The sequence below is a fragment of the Natator depressus genome, chromosome 7 (assembly GCF_965152275.1).
Source record: "Natator depressus isolate rNatDep1 chromosome 7, rNatDep2.hap1, whole genome shotgun sequence".
Taxonomy (NCBI): Eukaryota; Metazoa; Chordata; order Testudines; family Cheloniidae; genus Natator; species Natator depressus.
Genome location: NC_134240.1, coordinates 22,498,961 through 22,523,040, shown reverse-complemented (window position 1 = coordinate 22,523,040; position 24,080 = coordinate 22,498,961). Strand labels below are relative to the sequence as shown.

The window sequence follows — 24,080 nt, the reverse complement described above, 5'->3', positions numbered from 1 at the left end:
ATACCCCAGCAAGGGAGAGGGTGCCAGGAAGACATGCCCATGAGCTGCAAATGGAAGCCCTGCCACACAGAGCCCCAGGGGAAAGCCAAGCCAGTTATACTAACACCAGGTAGGAGTCTGGTTTACACTGCAGAAAGGCAGCATAATGAGCCAATTATGGGACAAGAGTCACATGCTACCCTAGATCTCTGGCAGGGATGAAACCCCGTTAGCTGCCCTGCTGCCAAGAGTTATAGCCAAGCTGTGTGGGGATGTGACCTACGGATAGGGAGCCACCAATGCCAGTAACTGGAGACAAGTTCTATGAAAGGCACCTAAACCTGAAGGAGTTTGCTTGGACCCCACACGGCAGGTACAGCCATTTCCAAGTCGCGTTCTAGAGTAGGTGGGGGCAGTCTAAACCCAGGTTTGAGGCTGTTCTACACCAGCCAGGCAAATTGCATTTAAAACCAACTAGCTGAACTGCTCTTGGACATGGTTCAGGGCTGTGCCATAGTGAAATGTAAGTAGCAGCCACTCAGCCAAGACTGCAGATTGACATGGAGGCGGTGTATTAAAAAGGAAGGGAACTGGGGTTACAGTGCTGCAGTTTAAAACCACGGTCACAGTGCATTTCACAGGAGAAGCAGGAGAATACGGAGATCCAGTGGAACCCAACAAGGACTTGGGTGGTTCAGAACAGTGGTTGGGCCGGGCCTGGCCATCAGACCCACACACTCTATAGAAACCAGAAAAAGTCCACAGACCCAGGTATCATTCACAGGCCCAGCCACTACTGGCCTCAGGCAGAAATGGTAGAGCGTCTATCATTCCCCTTGCCCTGTGCAGCAATCTCCTATTGTCTCATCACCGTGAAGAAATGCTGAATAGCCCAGAGAAAACTACTGCATGCCCAGTCTGTTCCCCACCCGCCCATCCCCAGCGCTTCAATAGGTGCCCAATCCGTTCCCACTCCTCCCGACAGCGACAGTTACCTGGTAAGTGCAAGAAGTGCAAAACCAGGGCCAGGATATCAAACCCCAGGAGATAAAATGGCTTCTCCCTCTCGCTGTGAGCCTCCATTTTGAATGGTGGAGCAGACCCACAGCAAGACAAAGGATGAGAGCAGGCAAGCCGCTCAGTCATGCTTATACTTCCTTACAGCAGTGGGGGAAAAATTCCCAGAGGAATACGAACACAGGCATATTCAAAACACATGTATTCAAACACACAGTAAAAGAGCAAGGAGACTCACAGTCTAATATACAAAAAGCAGGTGTGACACAGGAACGTGTTCAGACCCATCAGTCCCCCCAACAGATTTCTTTCTTCATGTTGTCCTGCTGGGGTTCTCGCCGCCACAGCTCTCACATCTGTGGGGTCTCAACTGACTTTGCCCTTAAGGACACGGAAACACTTTGCACTGAAGACAGGCTCGCCAGCCAGCGTTCTGTACAAGCTGAGTTGCTTTAGGACTGGCAGGGGGAGTGATGCTTCATTCCTCAGCCCACAATATAGCTTAGGTTCTGCTGCTTCTTCCAGTTCTGACCCACACCCCTACCTAGGGCACAATGTGCCACCCACCACGGCATTTAACAACCCACTGGGGACTTTGGACATTGCCCCCATGCAATACCAGCCCCTTCCCTTTGCCATAAACCACTTAAACAGTTCTAACGTTTGAAGCGTTCGTGTTCTATGTGCCACGTTAAAGTCTCGCCAAGCCCCTCCTGCTGAGCCCAAGCACAAGGTCAGCCCATGAAGGGGCCAAGGGAAACGTCAACTGTCAGACCCAAGGGATTCAGCCCGGGAGGCCAGTTTCCCTCCATCTCCGAAGGGGTCAGTTTCAGATCTCCACACACCAGTCCTGATTGCTATTCGTTAGGCAGTAACCAGAAACAGAAGGAGGCTGAAGGCTATGGTGATCTCACTGGAATGTGTCTGCCAGCGAAGGAACGCCCTTCTGCTGGTACTGCTCCAGCCGTGCCCTCGGGGGAACCTCAAGCCAGAGCTCAGCATGGAGGAAGTGGGGAGGGTGTAAAACATCCAGCCCATGTCACCACCAGCAATTCTCACCTATCAGGTTCAGCTAAGAGACAAAAAAAGAGATACCAAAGCTGCTAACAAACAGACTTAGCTGGGCCTTTACCTATTTAACTCTGTTCTATTTACAAGTCCTTCTGCAGCTCAGCACTCCTAAGGCACTCCCTTAATCCATAAGGCACAAAGCAAGCAAGGGAATGGCTGAGTCCTCCAGTTCTATTTCCGGTTGCATTCTTGGGTGGGACACATGCCAACTTCTCCTCTCCCTCGCAGGTTGTTAAATGCTCTGCCATGGTTCTTAGAACTGCTGGACGATCACCTTCCGTTTCACCTCGCGGCTGAACTTGTTCATCTTGAACAGTTCGCTGTCGTAGAAGGCAGAGAGGGTGTGAATGTTGATCTGGCGAGCCTGGGAGAAGAGAACAGAGGGAGGCGTTAATGCTCATTTCGGAAAAGGACTTTCCACTGCAGAGGGCTCACACCATTCATGAAAATGAGCAGTTTCTGCTCAGCAGAGGCCCAGGCTTGCAGCAGGTCAGGACTGAGGAGAGCTGCATGGAAGATGCTAGCTCAGCACCTGCCTGCCCTTTACTTTCATTGGATCTACAATGCAACTGTAACTAGAGAAAGCGGAGACCCATCATATGCAGCATGCACCAAGTTACACTGGGATTTCTGATCTGCACAAGAGCCTTCTCAGATAAGAGGGGCTGAATTCACAAATCACTCTGGTGGACCCGACATTTGAAAGAGGTACAGTTATTAGGCATGTTCCATGACAGGGACCAAGAAGTAAAGAAGGAAGGAATGGGAAATTTGATACTCTACTGGTGCCATGCACTGTTCAGAGACCTCCCCCGTGAGGGCCAACAGTTCAGTTTGGTTTAAAAAAGCTTACAGGCAGACAGGGAAGCCGTAAACATTCAGTGACTGGTGGGGTGGAGGGGAGGGAGGACAGGAATAGGTTTGATCTTTACTGATCACTGCTTGTATAATCACTTGCTTTTCCCATCCTGTCAGCTCATTGTCCAGACTGAACTCCTTGGGCTCTGCTGTCCAAACACTGCAGCACTAGACTAGCGCACGAGAACCAGAAAACAAACCTGATTAGGAATAAGTGAAAGCCACTATTCTATTACCCAGATGGGAGAAAAGCAAAGAGGCAAGAGACAGACTGAAAGCTAAAAACTTCATTTAAAATGGCTTACGTCTAATGCCACCTTCTTCTGGTGCAGCAACTCAGGCAAGGAGGTTTTCAAAAACGTTATTAGTCTGACAGTGTCCCTTTAAAGGCAGCTATGACCTTAGGGCAGATTGAGAGTGGTAACAGAGTAGCCTAGAGAAGACTCTTCAAAATAACCATCCCAACTCACAGTCTGCTAGAGCTGGAACAGCTGGTTTCTTGCTCCTCTCTGGTACCACAAGCATCTCCTTTTACATACAGCAAGGAGAACTCTAGACCATTAGCACTGAAGGTTAAGGGAGAGCCCAAGGATTGAAGAGTGGAGGGAAGGGTCCAATCAGGGAGCAGTCAGTCCCACCGGGCAGAGTGCAGTGCACAGAACTTATCCCATACCTTATCCACCAGATCTTTCTCTGGCACCTCAATGGTGTCCTGCTGGGCCCCGTAGCGGTTCCTCTGATACATCACCTGTTCTGCCACAAGCTGTTTCAGAATAAACAGCAAGAGCTCGTTGTTGTCTCGTCTGAAAGCCAGGTAACGGGAAAAGGTCTGGGAAGCAAAGGAAGAGCCAAGAGGGTTAGAGCCAGAGGGCCACACAATCTAGGACCTGCACGCAGGACACAAGTGTAACAGCTGGTCTACACTTAACAATTACATTGACTTAGCTACACCCATCAGGGATGTGAAAAATTTCTCTTCGAGGGCTGTCATTAGGTCAACCTAATCCCTGGTGTAGACAGGGCAAGGTAGACAGAAGAATTCTTCTGTTGACCTATTTAATACCTCTTGGAGAGGAAGATTAACTACACTGATGGGAAACCCCCCTTTTGGTAACGTAGGAAATATCTACACTACAGTGGCATAGCTGCAGCTGTAGCGCTCGTAATGTAGACATACTGTGTGGGACGGTGAGGCTTAAGCTGTCAAGTAAAAAACAAAAACATTCATTTCCATTTCACACCCTCCTTCAGGGTTCTGACTAACCCTTGGAACACAGGCCTTTGCCAGCCATGTTAGTGGCTCAGGAGACATTTACAGAATCCAAAGGGTGAACATATTTACTTTAACCAGGCTGAGGAACCTCCATCAGGTGCTCTCTGATCTTGCGATATAGGATACTCCCACAGGCTTAGGAACCAACCCTGATGCTCCCCAAAGGCTGAAAGACAGAGCTTTTGGGGGAGGGCCTGCCCTTGGGAGAAAGGTCTATATAGAAGCATAGTCTATATATGGCCCCAAATTCTACAGATGCCACAGTGACCGCCCAAGCTTAAAACTTGCTGATCACAGCCCGCAGCCGAGAAAGCAGCCAGGAGTCTCGCAGACCCAAGCAGTAACTTGAGCTGAGCCAACTGAGCTGAGCAGCCAGCCAAAAGCAGAGCATAATTCAAAGCCAGAGTCTTTGGCTCTTAGAAAAAAGCATAGACACTTGCACATTAAAACCAGAGTGACCAGGGTGCAGCCCCTTACCTTCCCATACACACACACACAAGCTGCAACAAAGGAGCTTGTACATTCGCCTATTTCTGTTTGGTCACCATTAAGCTTGTAACAACAGGATCAGAGCCCAGTGCCAAAGCACGAAGGGAGGAGAGGGAAAGAGGAGAATGAGGCAGCACAATGCTCCTGGTACCCAGAGGCTGGATCATACATGTCTCCTTTAAGGTAACTTTTTAACACTTCTCTAAATCTGGTTCCAACCTGGGTACAGTGTAGAACAGGCCCGGGGTGCTCTAAATTACACATGCTTGTAACAGCCTTCTATGGGCCATTTTGCTAGCCCAGAATAGCTATATCCTCTCCGTCCCCCAAGATGCCCTGTACATCAGTGCTAAACCCCAAGATGGGTTTGTTCTGTGGAGGCAGTATAAGCCCTTTTACCTTTCCAGAGCAGGCAGAAGTACTGCACCATAAAGCAGCTTAAAGGGCTGGCTACAGCTTGGGCTGTTTTCAGACACTGTAGCTTCCCCACATCCCTGCAGAGTAACACGGAGCTGCTCACTAAGGCCCTGCTCGCACTGGGGTCAGAGGTAAAGATCAGTGTTTTAGCCAGTGTCCAAATCAAACTGGTTTCCAACCCAGTCAGTTCAGATGGAGCCTTAGTCTAGCTGGTTAAGTGACTCCAACCCATGAGCCCCTTCCCCCACACCTTCCGCATGCTCCTCATGACGCTAAACTTCTGAGTGTCAATGAAGCTCTCCAGCATCACCCTGATAGCCATGTTGACGTCGTCCTCCACCACATAGTCCCGCAGGTGAATGCGGGCGTGGGCCTCGGCCATGCGGATCATGGACTCGATGTGACGCACCGTGATGGGGATGCTGCCAGTGGCCTATGGAACAAGGGGAGGGACAATATTACAAGGGCACACAGAACATGAGAGATAGGAGACCAGGCTCTTTACACAGGCCCTTCTCAGCCCATGCACGTCTGCTTGAGATGCAAGGCTACCTACTGTAGGTGACTGGTCATGAACCTTCATGACCAAGGAGCTTCAGAAGCCAAGGAAACCACACCACCTGCTGGCGGGCATAGTGCAATATAGAGAAAGGCAATTGATACTTATGGGCCACAGGCAATACCGTTAATTCACTTAAAGGTGTGCTATGAAGGTGCTTTTGCCCCTTATCTTGCTTATTTACGATGAGAGACGTGAAAGGGTTATTCCCCCTCTCCCAATTCTTAGTAGGGAAATGAAAAAAAAAGAAAAAAGGAAAACGAAAAACGGATGAAGCCGGACATTAAACTAAATTTTCCCAAGGTCCATGAAACTCCTTGTGGCCCCATCAGATTCAGTTGAGAAGAGGAAGATCCAGGATCCCTCGGGAGGAGTCCATAGTCACAATGGGAAAACACTGCAGAGCTCACCTGCTGCCACACCACTTCCCTTAGCCCCCAGGGGTGAAGGCAGAGAATGTGACCGCCTCAAAGGAAATCCAAAAAGACATGGCAGGAGCTTATGGGATTCCACAGCAGCAAAGCCAATATATCTAAGATATCTCCATGGATTCCTACCAGAGAGCATAGTGGAGCAGAACGTATTAGCTCTGTGGCATAGAAAACCTCACTACTAACCTTTACATTCAGATGAGGCAGAACCACTTATTTACCAGGTGTCTCTACAACATTGGACTCAGTCCACCCCTTATGGTGAGGCGACCCAGAGCTTCATACCCAGATACTATGGTGATGGACACAACATGAACTAGTAGGAAGATCTTGGGGTAGTCCACTCCTGATCCAGGTAGCTCACCCCCACTTCCCCACAAAGCCCTTTATTTAAGTCTACTCACCATGGACTCCTTCCGGAGATCACTGTACATCCGGGCCACCTTGTCTTGGTCCATTTGGTTCAGCTTAGGGTGGACCTTCTCCTTGGCATAGATGATGTATTTCTTCAGGATCTCTTGGGGGATGGGATCCACGCCATAGGTGTTAGGGAGGATAATCTCCTGGGCATCTCCATTCTCTACATCTTTGCTGCCAGGGTGGTGTTTGATGTGGCTTCCCACGACAAACCGGGCTAGCATCTCGTCCTGCAGGACAATGGTAGGAGTAACAGGCACTGCAGCCATCGCTGCTTCTGCAGCCGAATTCTACCAAGCAGCTGTGTGCTGCAGACAGACAGAAGCTTGGGGATAGGTGCGCAGTCGGCCAATGGTTGTACTTAGACAAGGGGACCCAGACTGATTCCCACTCCATCACCGAGGCTGGCAAAGGCTTGAAGAGTCACACTCAGTCTTTGGAAAAGGGGAGCAGGGGCTTCATGGCATTCAACAGTGATCCCAGTGCACGTTGGAGCCATGTACACTGGTTCCAAATGGGAATCTCAGCCAGTCGCTGGGTGGAGACTGTGCCACAATAGGGACACGTCACATTTATAGAAGCAATGTCATTCTTTTGTGGGGTGGGGTGGGGTGGAAATCCTCACTACACAGGAGGTAAAATGCCCCAGGAGGAGAAACCGTCACAGGAGATCTCACAGCATGAAGGATGGGGCTGTACACAGCCCTGACAGACACCTAGGTTTGAGTAAGGCTGTAGATGATGCTGGGAGATGTTGTCGCCTCTTGATGGAGAATGGGGGGGGGAGATGAAGCTCTCTTGCCTCAAGGGAAGGGGTGTGGTGCAATCCTCTACATGCCCTAAAAGGCCAATTCAAGGAGTTAGCCAGCCACTTGACTGGCCCCAGGGTGAAATGGAGACAGAGGCATTCAAGGAATTGGATGAAAGGCATGTAGCTGGAATGAGGCAAGTCTTAGGGGTGGAGGTTGGGGCCCCCAGCAGCCTGTAGTCACCGACTTGCTGAGGCTTAAGGGGTTTCATTTGGCAAGAGCACCAAGGCAAGGGGTAGCTCTGCCCCATGCTCCCCTTCCCACCACTTCAGTGCTATCACAGCATGGCAGGTGTCAGAACCCGACCAGCTCCCTGTCAGCATGGGCAGTGGCACCCCCACCACTGCATAAGCTGTGGGTCACCCTTTGGCTCGTACCTGAACTGGGTCCACCGTGTCTCTCACCACACACAGGATATCGAATCGAGAGATGATGGGCTCTGTCAGATCCACGTTCTCCGAGAAAGTCAGCGACGGGTCATAGCGCCCACCTGCATCACAGACGGATGCCCTCATGGTCAAACAAGCTCATGTGCTCTCCCCGAGAGACCCTGCATCATAACCTTGTTCCTGTGGGTTTGGTTTCTGTCCCCAGACTGCATGTGTAGTAACAGGGTTAGAGGGTCTGGAGACCGGAGGTACATAAAGAGGCAGTGCAGTAGTTCTGGTGACTGCAGAACTGATACCATGGGTCTGAGACAGAGACTCCCTGCTCTCCTGGTCCCCGGGTACTTACCTATAGGGTTGGCAGCAGCAATAATTGTGCAACGGGCCTGCAGAGAGGTGACTATGCCAGCCTTCGAGATGGAGATGCTTTGCTGCTCCATGGCTTCGTGGATGCTGGTCCTGTCCTGGTCATTCATCTAGGAGAAAGCAAAGACTTTAACATACACTGATGCCCACTATCCTGCAGGAGGGTAAGAGGCCAAGTGTGAAGGAACACGTTACACAGGGCCTCATGGTCCAACTTCCATGAGCCTACACTAGGTGTGTGTGGCCAGGGTTGCAGCAGGAAGGGAGGGAGAGGGGAAAAAAAAAAAAGAAAATCACCAGTCCCCACCCACTCCACAAGAGCTTGCCGTACAGAGCTGATAAACTCGTTTTAACATTTCCTTGGGCAGGAGAGGATGTAGGGTGGATCCATGAGCCCCAGGTTAGGGGGCGCAGATATTTCAAGAACAGGAGGCATCTGCTTCCTTCACTGCTACAAACTGCCCTTATACCCTCAGATTCATTCCTTACCTACTGCTGCTGGACCTGTGGGGGCTCAGCAGATGGCTTGGATTCAGCCCAGCCCCCTCTATCCGACTGTGGTGGCAAATTTTACTTTCACTTGCTCTTAGGGGACCCATTCAAATCTGGCCCAGCTCAGTAGCAAGTAATAGCTCACACCACCTCATGTGGTCTCAGTGGCCTATGGGAAATGGTGTCTCCATGCAGTTCTTAAATACACTGGCACCACGCCACCAGAATGGGCACTCGTTAGCCCCAGAGATCAAACAAAGAATGGGAGACAGTCTGAGCTCCCTTCATCCCTTCCAGGTCAGGGCTGAAGTGAGGGGGAAGGGAGGCACTGCATGAAGGGTACTTTGATAACTTTCCTGAGCATCACACACACGTGAACTGCATTGTGAGCCTAGCCGGGGACTAACAAAGGGCATCTGCACCAGCCTGGGTCATTCTCTCCCACAAGCAACAGACAAAACACTGGTGGGGGAAACAGTCATGAGCCACTGAACTCCTCAGCCAAGAGAGCCCCTAACCCACACCCCATTAGCTCTGCCTTACTGCGTAGATGAAGTCAGTACTCACCTTGTCAAACTCATCGATCAAGCAGACACCCCTGTCTGCCAGCACCAGCGCCCCTGCCTCCAGGGTCCACTCTCTGCTGACTGGGTGCCTCTGGACGTAGGCAGTCAGACCAACAGCAGAAGCACCCTGGCCAGTGGTGAAGATGGCTCTGCTGGACACCTTCTCCACATATTTGAGGAACTGAGATTTGGCTGTACCCGGATCTCCGCAAAGCAAGACATTGATATCACCACGGACTTTGTGTTTGCCACCTACAGCCAGGTCAGAAATAGGAGAGGACTTAGGGAAAAGTAGCTTTTATATACTTTAACAATGATACTGCCCTCTAATGGAGCAGTATGTAATCGAAAGGAAAAGTGCACTAAGAAGGGGTGAGTGTGTTTGACAGGGAAGCTTAAGAAATATAGAGTTGGGTGTTCTCGTGTTTTGTTAGCGTTTGGCAAGAACCGTGAAATCTCACGGTTTCCCTTGGACCAGGAATGTGCAGGTGGGTCCATCAGCACTCAGGACACTACTTCCTGAGCAAAAGCCAGGAAGTCTTGTTTAAAGATCAATTCCTTCTGCCTCCCTCTTCTCCTCCTATCCCCCACCCCCTTCAGTGTGAATTTGAGTTGTGAACATTTCAGGGGGGTCCCAATTCACTCACCAATGGAGTTACGCAAGTACAAAAATCCACCCAAATGAATCGGCAAGAGATCCAGGGTCACCAAGCTCTACATTTTGCTAGCCCAGGGGCTCTTGGCACTCCCCTTGTGGAACCTGGTTCTTTTATATGTAGGTGTGTGATGTTGCATTTCTTCCCCCAGTTGAAATAAGACACTTTGTACACAACGAGGAAGCAGTGAGGATTCCCCAGGCATCAGATTTGCACAAGGACACTAAACCCAGAATGCGAGGGGCAGAGGTATGTTAAGCCCAGAATGCTAGAGGCCTAAATTCTAGCTCTTCAGAGCCAGGACCTCATCTTCAGTCCATGTATTTTTACTCCTGTAGACTGGAACTTATGTTCCTAGTTCTATTCACACCCTTACTTTACTACTCCTGATCTTCTTACCCAGAAGTCACATTACAAAGATAATTCCTAACTGCCTTCACTGCACCAGTAGAAACAGGGCTGGAATCACACACTGAATACAACTGACAACACACCTACCAGGGTTTTTGGGTTCACCACCAAACAGGGCAAGGGCCAGGCCTCTCTTGATGTCTTCATGCCCATAAATAGATGGAGCGATGCTGGCAAAGATCTGAAAGGAAAGGCAGAGGAGCTTTCAGTGGCGCATTGTATTCAACATTTAGCATGAAAAGCAGCAAGACTCATTCGCTACACGGCTATTCTAATCAGTGCTTGAAGTCACCCTGCTGACATCAATGATTCCTTTATTATATAGAGAGGAACGTCTCATCAATGCAATAATACGACCGATACACTCCAGAGGTTCTAGGATAGCTCAGTGTTGATGAGCAGGACACATTGTGCAATCCAGTGCACGATTCACTATTACCACTACATTCATACTTGGCACTAAATACAGCCAAGAGACTGCTTTTGTTACTTTGTGTTCTGAGTTAGAGATCCTGATTCTGGCTGAAGCCTGTTTAAATGATACGTTAATATTTGACAATTATCAGCAGGAATAACTAAGATTGGAAGATCTGCTGTGCAGATTAATGGCTCAAGACCAAGTATTTAGATTACAGGCAATTGGTTTTTTGCATGCCCAATCAAGACAAGTTCTGTCAAAATGTTGGATATTGGTCACTACTGATTTCAAACGTACGTCTTTTTTGGCAAAGAACTGAAGTTTTATTTCCCAAACTCTGGCTTTATAGATGTATCAGCTCCACCCAGTGGAAGTAAAGTTACAAACATCAGACTCTGCAATTAAAGACAGAATAGAGATGACCAAGATCTCATCCTTGCTAAAGGATCTGAACCCACCACATTATACTCTTCCTGCCTATGGGTGCTCAAGACATCCTTAATCTGGCTCTACGTCCTTTAGTGTATCAACTCAGGTCTTGGCAGGTTACAGGGTTGCTAACTGAACAGTTTAAGCCAGTCTTATTCCTTGCCAACCTGAAATCACAACCCTCTATTAATAAGGCGCAGGGACAGAATGTTTTAAGAGGGAAGATGCTTGTTTTAGGCTCTTGCTCTTTTCGAAAGAAAGGCGAGAGAGAGACAGGAGATGAGACACAGAACATTGGAGCTAGATCTTGTTTCTGCTCTCTCCACCAGGCAGCCACTGCTTCAGGGAGACACCCATCAGCTGGCATCAATGTAGTTTCAGAACTGCCCCTGTGGAGTCTCTCTGTCAAGTCTGGTGGCTTCCCCAGTCACCTTTTTCTATTTTATCCCTGTTGTGGTGTGAAAGGCTTGTACAAACAAGATGGGAACTGACTATCCAGGAGGAATGGTGAAGTTGCTCCTACACGAAGTGCTGACAAAAAATGTACAAAGCAAACTAAGTGTCTCATCCACCCCACTTCAGTTTCTCACTCTCGTTGACAGCCATCGTAGTACTACAGGGGGCAAGACATTTTCAGAGACAAGCTGATTTCTGAGCTGATGGTGTCCCTCTAACTTGAGATGTCCCACTGTAATATCACACAGTTTAACGTCATTCTCTGATCTGGACTCATGCAGACAACTAGATGCCAGGAGGAGAAATGTTTCAAGCAGACTCACTTTCTCCCCAATTTGCTCATCCTTAGACAGGCCTATGAGAACCTTCATGTCCTCATCAGTCAGTTCCCCAACTGCCACCTTGTTGTCCTTCTTGGCAATGTGATTTGCCATGATCACTGTTGCAAATACTGGGAATCCATTGGCTGTGTTCAGTGAGCCATCGTAGTTGTTGTGATAGATTCCTGTTAGCTCCTAGAAGGCACAGAAAAGGATATGGCAGGTTAATGTCTAGGTAGCAGGAAAATACCAATGTACATGGCACGAGACTGTCTCCTCCTACTAATGCTCCATTCTCAAGACACTGGAAACATGACTTTCAAGCCTAATCTGACATGTCTTGGAGCTAAGACAGCCCCTAATATCACCCCTCCCCACATACACACACAGAAGTGACAGTCCAGGACCTCACAATGCCCCCACAAGGCTGAGAATAAGTTTAACTGTGCCACGCTCACCCCAACGAACTTACAATCTCATCCCCTGGTTTGCAGCTGTCGACCAAGTCAGCAAGGAGAATGGCATCCTTAGAGCGAGGAAGCCTGCCAGCTGCCACCTTCCCAGGGCTCTCCTGGATTTTGATGCGCTGGTAGTTCTGGTAGATGGTCTGTGATAACAAACATGAGTTGCACAGTGAGTCAGACACCCTCAGAGCCTGCACGGGTGCTTTTCAAAGGGCCTTTGCAGACGAGGCCAGGGACAGTGCTAGAGCAGTTAGTTTAGACTTTACTAGGCCCTGGGTAAAGAGCGGGGGCCAGGATTGGCTGGGGATTGATTAGAAGTAGCTTTAGGGCTAGAGGCAGTCCCCTGGATAGACAGCCCTGGAAATGGCAGAAGCTTCTGCCATGTTGCCCCGACAAAAGCATTTCACTCTCCAGCACCCACCTGCATGAGGGAGAGGTTAGTAGTATTTACCCATCCAACTCCTGGCTTCACTGCTGAAACACTTGGGTAAAGACCACCCAGCTTGTAGGGAAGAGCATGGTATAGTGGTTAGGTCAATGACTGGGAGCCAGGAGCTTTGAGTTAGTGGTTCTGCTATTATCTTGCAGTGACTCTGTGGCTCAGTTCCCCATGCCATACAATGAGGGTGGTTTGGAAGGCTCAGTGTTTGCAACCCTGCAGCACCTTCAGGTATCTACATACTGCAGGGGTCAACATAGTATCAGAAATGCCCTTACACCAGCCAAACAGATAAAGGACTCTCAGGCCCAGAGTTAACTGGGTCTAGATCCAGGGACCAGACCTGTCATCAATCCAGTTCCTCATTGGACAGAGGTGGGAAGCAGGCACCACTGCAGGAGACGTGTTAACATTGTATAAAGGGTTTAAATTTTACCTCTTCCATGTTGATTTCAAAGGGGCCAACCGACTGACACTCTGGGCAGGAGCCGGGCTTCACCTCCTGGTTCTGGGACTGGAAGAAGGGCCCCAGGATGAAGCTGCACTTGCTACAGTTGTACTTGACCATGCTGAGCTGAGGCAGGACCCCTGTGCAGCTCGTCACTACACCGCTGGTTCGGATCAGCTGGTTCAAGTGCAGCTGCCTAAAGAGAGAAGGGAGGACACTGGCAGGCTCCAGGGAAGGCAGAAGGACCTGCCACAGCCTCCTTGCAGCATGCACAGCTGGTATGATACCCAGTGGGGAACACTGATCAGTGAGTCTATTCTCACAGGTTTGTGATTTATCTTTTGGGGAATCAGAAACATTATCCTTGAGCAACTGGGTTACTTTAATAGCAGAGCCCATCACCCTACCGGGACAGGCTGGATCCGCTGGCATCCTTCCCCCAGCATATCCCAGAGTTCCTATTTTCTCACGCAGAACTTTAGTCACTGTAACTCCAGCAAGCCTGACCATCCCAAACACGTGGTCCAAAGGCCCTCACAGGACCGGCCATCATCAATACCAACTCCACTGCCTACCTGAGTGACCGCAGCTCTTCTACCAGAGGCAGATGCGAGATACGGACATGGATCTCCTGAGCAATCCGGTCGTATTTGGGGTACATGGCCAGCACCACTTCCTTGGCTGCTTCGTCGAAGATCTTCAGCATTTCAGCTGGGGCCTCTGGCAGGAAGTAGGCAAGGACATGCTCCCGGGCAGCCAGATCTTCATAGTTCACCACCAGGCTCTCTCTGTTCTCTGTAGGGGGAACAAGTAGGGTGGATTTCATTTGTAGTCAGTATTCTCCTGTAGCCAATGTTCTACTGCATCTCTTCTCACTAGTACCAGATTTCTGATTGCTGAGTTGACAAAGAACATGGAAGCTTCCCAAAAAGCACAGAAACCCAGTGCAATGTTTTCAAGACTGAATGGCCTCGCCACAATGCCTGGTCATCCAACCACCTCCAAAAAACTAAATCAGCAAATACTAGCTCCTGAGATGTTGTGCTAGATAATGGACCCCAAAATTTGTGCATCATGTAAGCTTTATGGGGCAGGGACCAACATTTTGCTTTTTTCCTGTATTTGTACATCACCTAGCACAATGGGGTTAAACTAATAACACCTACACAAACCATTCTTAACAGATTCAATTAATTTTGCCTTTTCTATTGGCCAACTATTCTTTTTCTTCTTCAAGATCAGTCACCAGCATTTATGGCTCGCTACTATAAATTCTAGGCTGCACTGCTGAGCGGAGACTGATCTCCTAAGTCATAGGACACAGTTTCTGTTCCCTGTTTGAATGATCTAGTTCCTGGTGCAAATGATGCCAAGAAACAAATGGAAGCTTACAGGCTCCGATACAAGATGAAGAAGAATTTTGCAATCTGCATCCCTGTGCAGCACTTCCTGCTGGCAGAATTCAGCTGCACAGTGGAAAGTGAACACAAAAGGGGCACGAATTAAGAAGTTACAGTAAAGTTTGTAGCAAAGTTCTGCGTTATTCAGCCATCTCCATTAAAAGCAAAAAAGCCCCTGAGAAAGCTCATTCAGCATTTGGGGTAGACAGGAGAGGAAGAGGACATATGGAACAGACCGCTGTAGAGTACCACAGCCAAGGAGGAAGAATTGTGTACTACTACAAAAAAAATATCCAGGTTGGTCTGCTCATCTGCCGTTCCCACCCGCCCCACAGTCAGCCATACCTTTGCACATGTCACTGATCCTCTCTTTGAACACGTTGTGCCCATGGTCATCCACATGGGTCTTCAGGAAGTTCTTGAAGCGGTGGTAGATCTCAAGCCGGGGAGCTGCCATAGACACCCACTCCCTTACTGAATGTCCCTTCATGTCTTCCAGATTCTCAATGCTCTCAATCATGTCTTCATCCTCCTCCTCTGCCCCATCTGCAGCCCGTTCCGCCAACCGCCTCTTCCGGGAAGGACGATCCTCATCTTCATCATCACTATCTGAAAGTTGAAAGAAAAAGAGAGGTCACTCAGAGTGGACATCCTACTCGCTACACCTCCCTGCCCCACTCCCTATATATATATAATGAATGGACCATAATGTCTTTGTAAGCGTGGTCAGAAGTTCCCAACACATAGCCAGACCAAACTAAGCTCTATTCTACCACCACAGAATCATAGAATTGTAGAACTGAAAGGGGCTCAAAAGATCTTCCCAGTCCTTGGCACTCAAGGCAGGAGTAAGTATTATCTAGACCAGTGGTGGGCAACCTGCGGCCCGCTGGCCACAGCTCCCATTGGCCCAGAACGGCAAACTGTGGCCACTGGGAGCTGCCTGCTGACAGTCAATGTAAACAAACAGTCTCGCAGCCCGCCAGCGGATTACCCTGATGGGCCCCGTGCCGCATGTTGCTCACCACTGATCTAGACCATCCCTGACAGGTGTTCGTCATTGGAGATTTTTAAGACCAGGTTAGACAGAGATTCCAGAGTCTTCCCAGGCAATTTATTCCAGTGCTTAACTATCCTGACAGCTAGGAAGTTTTTCCTAATGTCCAACCTAAACTGCCCTTGATGCAATTTAAGCCCATTGCTTCTTGTCCTATCCTCAGAAGTTAAATAGAACAATTTTTCTCCCTCCTCCTTGTAACAATCTTTTACGTACATGAAAACTTATGTCCCCCCTCAGTCTTCTCTTCTCCAGACTAAACTAGCCCAATTTTTTCAATCTTCCCTCATAGGTCACGTTTTTTAGACCTTTATTAATTTTTCTTGCTCTTCTCTGGACTCTACCCAATTCGTTCACATCTTTCCCAAAATGTGGTGCCCAGAACTGGACACTGTACTCCAGCTGAGGCCTAATCAGCATGGAGTAGAGCGGAAGAATTACTTCTCGTGTCTTGCTTACAACACTCCTGCTAAAACATCCCAGAACGTCTGATTTTTTTGCAACAACGTTACACTGTCGACTCAAATTGAGCTTGTGATCCACTATGACCCCCAGATCCCTTCTGCAGTATTCCTTCCTGGGCACTCATTTCCCATTTTGTATGTGTGCAACTGATTGTTCCTTCCTAAGTGGAGTACTTCGGATTTGTCCTTACTGAATTCCATCCTATTTACTTCAGACCATTTCTCCAGTTTGTCCTGATCATTTTGAATTTTAATCCTATCCTCCAAACCACTTGCAACCCCTCCCAGCTTGGTATCCTCCGCAAACTTTATAAATGTACTCTCTATGCCATTATCTAAGTCACTGATGAAGATATTGAACAGAACCAGACCCAGAACTGATCCCTGCAGGACCCCACTCATTATGCCCTTCCAGCTTGACTGTGAACCGGATAACTACTCTCTGGGAACAGTTTTCCAACCAGTTATGCATCAACCTTATAGTAGCTCCATCTAGGTTGCATTTCCCTAGTTTGTTTATGAGAAAGTTATGCAAGACAGTATCAAAAGCCTTACTGAAGTGAAGATATACCACGTCTACCCTTTCCCCCCATCCACAAGGCTTGTTACCTTGTCAAAGAAAGCTATTAGGTTGGTTTGACACAATTTGTTCTTGACAAATCCATGCTGACTATTACTTATCACCTTGCTATCTTCTAGGTGTTAGCAAATTGATTGCTTAATTATTTATTTCATTATCTTTCCAGGTACTGAAGTTAAGATGACCGATGGTCTGTAATTCGTCAGGTTGTCTTTATTCTCCATCCCAAACCAAAGCTCTGGTCTACAGCAGCCCACAAGCTTTAGGTACCAAGAGCAAGTTACAGAGAGATGGTTTAGACACTGGCTTTTCAGAGATTATGGAGGCAAAAGCAAGAGCCCTATGTGGACCCCAAAAACTGTACAAGAGGTTGACATCAGAACCTGAGAAAAGGGGGACTGGACTGGACATCAGGGTTAATAATTATCCTTCCTCTAAAGGGACCAGCCCATCAAAGATGGGTTTGAAGTCTCCATAAACAGGAGTACAGCAGTTGGCCCAGCACTTACAGGCATGAGCCCAAATCCTGATATGGGCCTGGGAGCCGTGGCTCAGCAGCAGCCACATCAAGTGCACCAGGCTAATATCGCTACTCCCAGAGCTCCCGAAGTGCCCACCACAAGAAGACTATGCAGGGGGGAATTCAGGTGAGCCCACTGCTGCACAGGCCCCTCAAAACCTAGCTATTCAGCAGGCTGTGGAGCTCCTACAGCGGTCAGGCTATTCAGGCTGAGCAAACAACTCGACGCAGCGGGAGAGAGACTAGCTTCTCCCGAAAGGGCAGGTTACAGACAACCACTTTTAAAATCTCATTGACACATACCGTAAAGCAGCCCCCTCCTCATGCGGCCCAGGCCACGGTCCAGCTCACGGTCCCGCTGCCTCATGGCCTGTTCCGCCGCCTCCCTCTGGCTGGCGGTCAGTTCCTCCACATCCTCATCATCCAAGGCCAGGCCCTCAGGTTCATAGACATCCAGCTCTGGAATCGGGCGGTAGTCCCTACACACACACAGATCTAGCTTAATCACCTTCGCCATTCAAACCAGCCAAATTACAGTGTTTTTCCAGCCACTTTACTGTTTGGGGCAAGGTGGTGTCAGAAAGAGCCAGCAAAACAGAGAGGAATTTTACAATTCCACGTTACCAATGGCAGACGCTCCAATACTATGGTAACAAATACCAATATACAAACCGAGACTAACAGTCTCTGTACCACACAGCTCCCTGGTTTGTTATTGGACCTGGGGTAGATGAGGTTTCTTTTTAAATCCAGTTGCAAAGGTTCCAATACTTGTAGAATGAACAGTTTTGCTTAAGAAGTAGAGTTGCGAGTTTCATGCTCCCCTGCGTGATCTGAGCCAGACACAGTCCAGGCAGGAACTGTACAAGTTCACCCCCGCAGCTCACCCAACGCTCCTCACTCCCCTGCTATCCTAGCCTTGGGCACCTGTCCATACCCCTCACCAGTGCTGTGCAGCCCCTCTGCTGTTCCCATCCCAGGCTTCTCTTCAGCAGACACACCCCACGGCGCTGATGATGCCTTTAGAAACATCTGTATAGTTTGAACTTGCTGAGCTATAAAGGGCTATTCTGAAGGGTGCACAAACGAGGACCAGGCTGAAGACAATGAGTTATCTCCCTAACGCCCCTGAGAAGAATCTGAACCTGTGTCCAGAGATGAAAGGCAAACGTACTGCCCCTTTACCAAGGCGCTGCCTGCACAGAGCAACCCCAGGAGGCTTCTCACATCATCGCCTAACTGCTGAAGGCTCCCTACCTTTCCATTCCATCCCCAATCAGCTCTTCCCCATCCTCCTCCTCCTCTTCGGGGAGCCCCTCAGTCCCCAGCAGCCCCTCTGACTCATCCTCAAAAGGAGGCAGGTCTCTGCCCGGGCTGGAAGTGAAGGCATCTCGCCGAGAGCTACGGGCAGGGCTGGTGGCCACATTCTGGGACTCGGAGGAATCCTGCAGGAAAGGCAGAGTCATGTTAGAGGCCGGCAGAAGAACAGACTGTCCCACAGAGCATGCAAAGGTCTTCCCTCTCTCCCCAGTGCAGGGGCCACAGAACTAGGTAAGGGGGAAGGGATGCTTAATGCCCCATGGGTCTACCCTCCCAACAGGCCCCATAGCGTCAGAACAGGTCTGGGAAGGGAGAGACCATCTCCCCCAAGGGAAAGAGTTAAAATAATCTTCAAATTACCCGTTGGGCAGATCACGCTGTGCAGGACAAGAGAGACACACCACCTTTAGGGGCCTCCTCCCCTATACAGAGCCCAGGGCAACAGGGGAGGGGGGGGGAGGGGGAGGGTTCCGTGCCCCAGGGGGCCCCTCCCCCACGCAGAGCCCAGGGCACCGGGGGGGGGGAGGGTTCCGTGCCCCAGGGGGCCCCTCCCCCACGCAGAGCCCAGGGCACCGGGGGGGGGGGGGGAGGGTTCCGTGCCCCAGGGGGCCCCTCCCCCACGCAGAGCCCAGGGCACCGGGGGAGGGGGGGAGGGTTCCGTGCCCCAGGGGGCCCCTCCCCCACGCAGAGCCCAGGGCACCGGGGGAGGGGGGGAGGGTTCCGTGCCCCAGGGGGCCCCTCCCCCACGCAGAGCCCAGGGCACCGGGGGAGGGGGGGAGGGTTCCGTGCCCCAGGGGGCCCCTCCCCTATGCAGAGCCCAGGGCACCGGGGGGGGGAGGGTTCCGTGCCCCAGGGGGCCCCTCCCCTATGCAGAGCCCAGGGCACCGGGGGGGGGAGGGTTCCGTGCCCCAGGGGGCCCCTCCCCTATGCAGAGCCCAGGGCACCGGGGGGGGGAGGGTTCCGTGCCCCAGGGGGCCCCTCCCCTATGCAGAGCCCAGGGCACCGGGGGGGGGGAGGGGATTTCAAGGCCCCGGGAGTCACCCCCTATCCAGACCCCAGCTCCCAAGGGTCATCCACGGCTGGGCCCCGGCACTCACCGCCATCCCCGCTGCAGCTTCCTCTACCGGCTCAACTCCCGCGCGCGAAAAAGCAACCCCACGTGGTCGGTAAAAGCCCGCGAAACCTCATGAATAATTAACGAGCCGCTCATGAATATTCATCAGAATGTTGTGACTAGGCGAGAGACGCGTGGGATTAGGGAAGGTGTCAGGGTGCTACGGGACGGGTCTTGGGCTGGGTGGGAGGAGATGGGGGCTGGCTGAGGGGCTTAGGGGGGAGGGGCTGGGATGGGTGGAAGATGGGGTGGGGGGACTGGGAAGGGATGGGGGGTTGGATTGGGTGGGAGGAGATGGGAGCTGGCCAGGGTGGGGGGAGCTAGGGGGAGTGAGAGGAGACGGGTGCTAGGTATAGGGTGACCAGATGGCAAGTGTGAAATTTTTTCCCCGGGGTTGATGGATAAACAAGAAAACCAAAGATCAAGGGAATTTAACGTTGCAGTGCGTTGATCTCACCACAAGGTGGCACTTTATTCCAGGCACGGGACAGCTGGATGGGGTGAGCAAGGAGGAGACAGACCGATGCCCGCACTTTTCCAAGTGTCCACAAGTACCCAACAAGTTTTTACAGGTACCCAACTTCAGACACATTGTGCCAGATTTTCAGAGATGACTGAATAAAATACATGGGCGCTCCGGATGCTCAGGAAATCAGGCCCTTGTGTGGCTCAGGTTGGGCAGCTAAAATCAGTGGCTAGTTTTGAAATGGCCCAAATGTTTGGATCCAGGCTTGTCCGCCTCTAGGTGAGACTACATATTGGGAAGCTCCATGGGATTGAGAAGGGTAGGGAACCCTTCACACCCATCTGCTGGTCTGAATCCAGCTAAAGGCTGTCTTTTACCATCTGATAACTGCCTGGTGGCTTGAGTGAGATGAGTTTTGTGAAATCAGTCTAATTCCTAGTGCAGGGATTCTCAAACTGGGGATCACGAGGTTATTACATTGAGGGTCATGAGCTGTCAGCCTCCACCCAAAATCCCACTTTGCCTCCCAGCATTTATAATGGTGTTAAATATATTTTAAAGTGTTTTTAATTTATAAGGGGGGACACACACGCAGAGGCTTGCTATGTGAAAGGGGTCACCAGTGCAAAAGTTTGAGAACCACTGTCCTAGTGGAATGGTGACCAACAAAATCCACTACCACCAGGATTAAACTAATTGACCTTCATTTTTGGCAGTCCCAGCAGATGGCAAGGATTGAATGAGCCAAGAAGACTGAACTCCCCTATACAAGGCAAGAGTGAGGCACATGGGTTGGTGAGAGCAAAGCTTGCCCTGTTGCAGCTCATGCTGCACCTGTCTTGTGGATATAGGACTACAGTCTCCAGGGTCATCAAGTCAGCACCTTCCACCAGTGCTAAAATATTCCAATAAAATGAAAAAAAAACGAGGAGTACTTGTGGCACCTTAGAGACAAACAAATTTATTTGGGCATAAGCTTTCGTGGACTAAAACCCACTTCATTGGATGCATGCAGTGGAAAATACTTCCACACAAACTTCCTCGTGGACTTTACAAAAACTAGACAAGCCATTTACAACACACACTTTGCTTCTCTACAAAGGAAAAAGAACACTAAACTATCTAAACTACTACATGCTACAAGGGGCCACAACAGTGGTTCCCTTAACCCACCCAGCAATATTGTTAATCCATCCAACTATACTCTTAGCCTGGCAGAAGAGTCTGTCCTATCTTGGGGCCTCTCCTTCTGCCCCTCCACACCCACAAACATGTTACAGTTCTGCGGTGACCTGGAATCCTACTTTCGACGTCTCCGACTCAAGGAATATTTCTAACACACCTCTGAACATCACACTAATCCACAGAAACTTTCCTACCAACACTACAAAAAGAAGGATCCTGCGTGGACTCCACCTGAAGGTCAAAACAACAGTCTGGACTTCTACATAGAGTGCTTTCGCCGATGTGCACGGGCTGAAATTGTGGAAAAGCAGCATCACATGCCCCATAACCTCTGCTGTGCAGAACACAACGCCATCCACAGTCTCAGGAACAACTCAGACATCATAATCAAAAAGGCTGACAAAGGAGGTGCTGTCGTCATCATGAATAGGTCTGAATATGAACAAGAGGCTGCTAGGCAGCTCTCCAACACCACTTTCTACAAGCCATTACCCTTTGATCCCACTGAGGGCTACCAAAAGAAACTATACCATTTGCTCAAGAAACTCCCTGAAAAAGCACAGGAACAAATCTGCACAGACACATCCCTAGAACCACAACCAGGGGTATTCTATCTGCTACCCAAGATCCATAAACCTGGAAATCCTGGATGACCCATCATCTCAGGCATTGGCACCCTGACATCAGGGTTGTCTGGCTATGTAGACTCTCTCCTCAGGCCCTACGCTACCAGCAGTCCTAGCTATCTTCGAGACACCACTGACTTCCATTAATTTACAATCTATTGGTGATCTTCCAGAAAACGCCATCCTGGCCATTATGGATGTAGAAGCCCTTTACACCAACATTCCACACAAAGATGGACTACAAGCCGTCAGGAACAGTATCCCCGATAATGTCACGGCAAACCTGGTGGCTGAACTTTGTGACTTTGTCCTCACCCAAAACTATTTCACATTGGGGACAATGTATACCTTCAAGTCAGCGGCACTGCTATGGGTTCCCACATGGCCTCACAGTATGCCAACATTTTTATGGCTGACTTAGAACAACGCTTCCTCAGCTCTCATCTCCTAACGCCCCTACTCTACTTGCACTACATTGATGACATCTTCATCATCTGGACCATGGAAAAGAAGCCCTTGAGGAATTCCACCATGATTTCAACAATTTTCATCCCACCATCGACCTCAGCCTGGACCAGTCCTCACAAGAGATTCTCTTCCTGGACACTACAATGCTAATAAGCGATGGTCACATAAACACCACCCTATATCGAAAACCTACTGACCGCTATTCCTACCTACATGCCTCCAGCTTTCATCCAGACCACATCACACGATCCATTGTCCACAGCCAAGCTCTAAGATACAACTGCATTTGCTCCAACCCCTCAGACAGAGACAAACACCTACAAGATCTCTATCAAGCGTTCTTAATACTACAATACCCACCTGCTGAAGTGAAGAAACAGATTGACAGAGCCAGAAGAATACCCAGAAGTCATCTACTCCAGGACAGGCCCAACAAAGAAAGTAACAGAATGCCACTAGCCATCACCTTCAGCCCCCAACTAAAACCTCTCCAGCGCATCATCAAGGAACTACAACCTATACTTAAGGACGATCCCTCACTCTCACAGGCCAGTCCTCGATTACAGACAGCCCCCCAACCTAAAGCAAATACTCACCAGCAACCACACAACAAAAACACTAACCCAGGAACCTATCCTTGCAACAAAGCCCGTTGCCAACTCTGTCCACATATCTATTCAAGGGACACCATCATAGGGCCTAATCACATCAGCCACATCATAAGAGGCTCGTTCACCTGCACATCTACCGATGTGATATATACCATCATGTGCTCCTCTGCCATGTACATTGGCCAAACCGGACAATCTCTACGCAAAAGAATAAATGGATACAAATCAGACATCAAGAATGATAACATTCAAAAACCAGTCGGAGAATACTTTAACCTCCCTGGTCACTCAGTTTCAGACATAAAAGTCGCAATTCTCCAACAAAAAAACTTCAAAACCAGACTCCAATGAGAAACTGCAGAATTGGAATTAATTTGCAAACTGGACACCATTAAATTAGGCTTGAATAAAGACTGGGAGTGGATGGGTCATTACACAAAATAAAAACTATTTCCCCATGCTAATTTTTCCCCTACTTTTACTCACACCTTCTTGTCAACTGCACCTTCTTGTCAACTGTTTGAAATGGGCTATCCTGATTATCACTACAAAAGTTTTTTTTTCTCCTGCTGATAATAGCTCTCCTTAATTGATTAGTCTTGTCATATATCTTCCTACCGTATTTTCCACTGCATGCATCCGATGAAGTGGATTTTAGCCCATGAAAGCTTATGCCCAAATAAATTTGTTAGTCTCTAAGGTACCACAAGGACTCCCTGTTTTGTTTTTTTTTTGCTGATACAGACTAACACGGCTACCACTCTGAAACCTGTCACCAATAAAATGAGATTTCCTTGAAGCAAAGTAGAGTGAATTGGAACAGTTAGAGATGCCATAGTGACTGCTCTGCCAGGGGTCCACCAGAAGTTAACAAGGTTATACAAAGTCTGCTAAATTTCTCAACCTCTCAGGCAAGTAGCTGTTGTCTCACCTGGTATTGTAAAATGCTTTGAGATCTACAGATGAAAACACTATTGTTATTATTAATAATAATGCCTATGTTCCCATTAGAAAACCCAGGAAGCAAATGAAAATGGAAAGATGGAAAGACAACATTGGAAAGATGAAGAGGTAGCACAGTGTCACACCTTTGAGTGT

At 49.3% G+C, this 24,080-nt stretch overlaps 1 protein-coding gene across 1 annotated transcript; it reads right to left on the bottom strand.

Moving 5' to 3' along the window:
• Nucleotides 1-1,275: 1,275 nt before the first annotated feature.
• MCM2 (minichromosome maintenance complex component 2) lies at nucleotides 1,276-19,689 on the bottom strand. The gene is made up of 16 exons (XM_074957643.1): nucleotides 19,610-19,689; nucleotides 18,450-18,637; nucleotides 17,496-17,671; nucleotides 14,917-15,180; nucleotides 13,747-13,966; nucleotides 13,160-13,367; nucleotides 12,293-12,427; nucleotides 11,824-12,015; nucleotides 10,285-10,378; nucleotides 9,132-9,382; nucleotides 8,056-8,182; nucleotides 7,698-7,810; nucleotides 6,499-6,741; nucleotides 5,355-5,537; nucleotides 3,599-3,754; nucleotides 1,276-2,431 (listed from the first exon to the last, which is right to left on the bottom strand). Exons 1-16 carry the CDS (start codon nucleotides 19,613-19,615, stop codon nucleotides 2,321-2,323), a joined length of 2,667 nt encoding a protein of 888 aa, XP_074813744.1. The 5' UTR covers nucleotides 19,616-19,689; the 3' UTR covers nucleotides 1,276-2,320.
• Nucleotides 19,690-24,080: the final 4,391 nt, after the last annotated feature.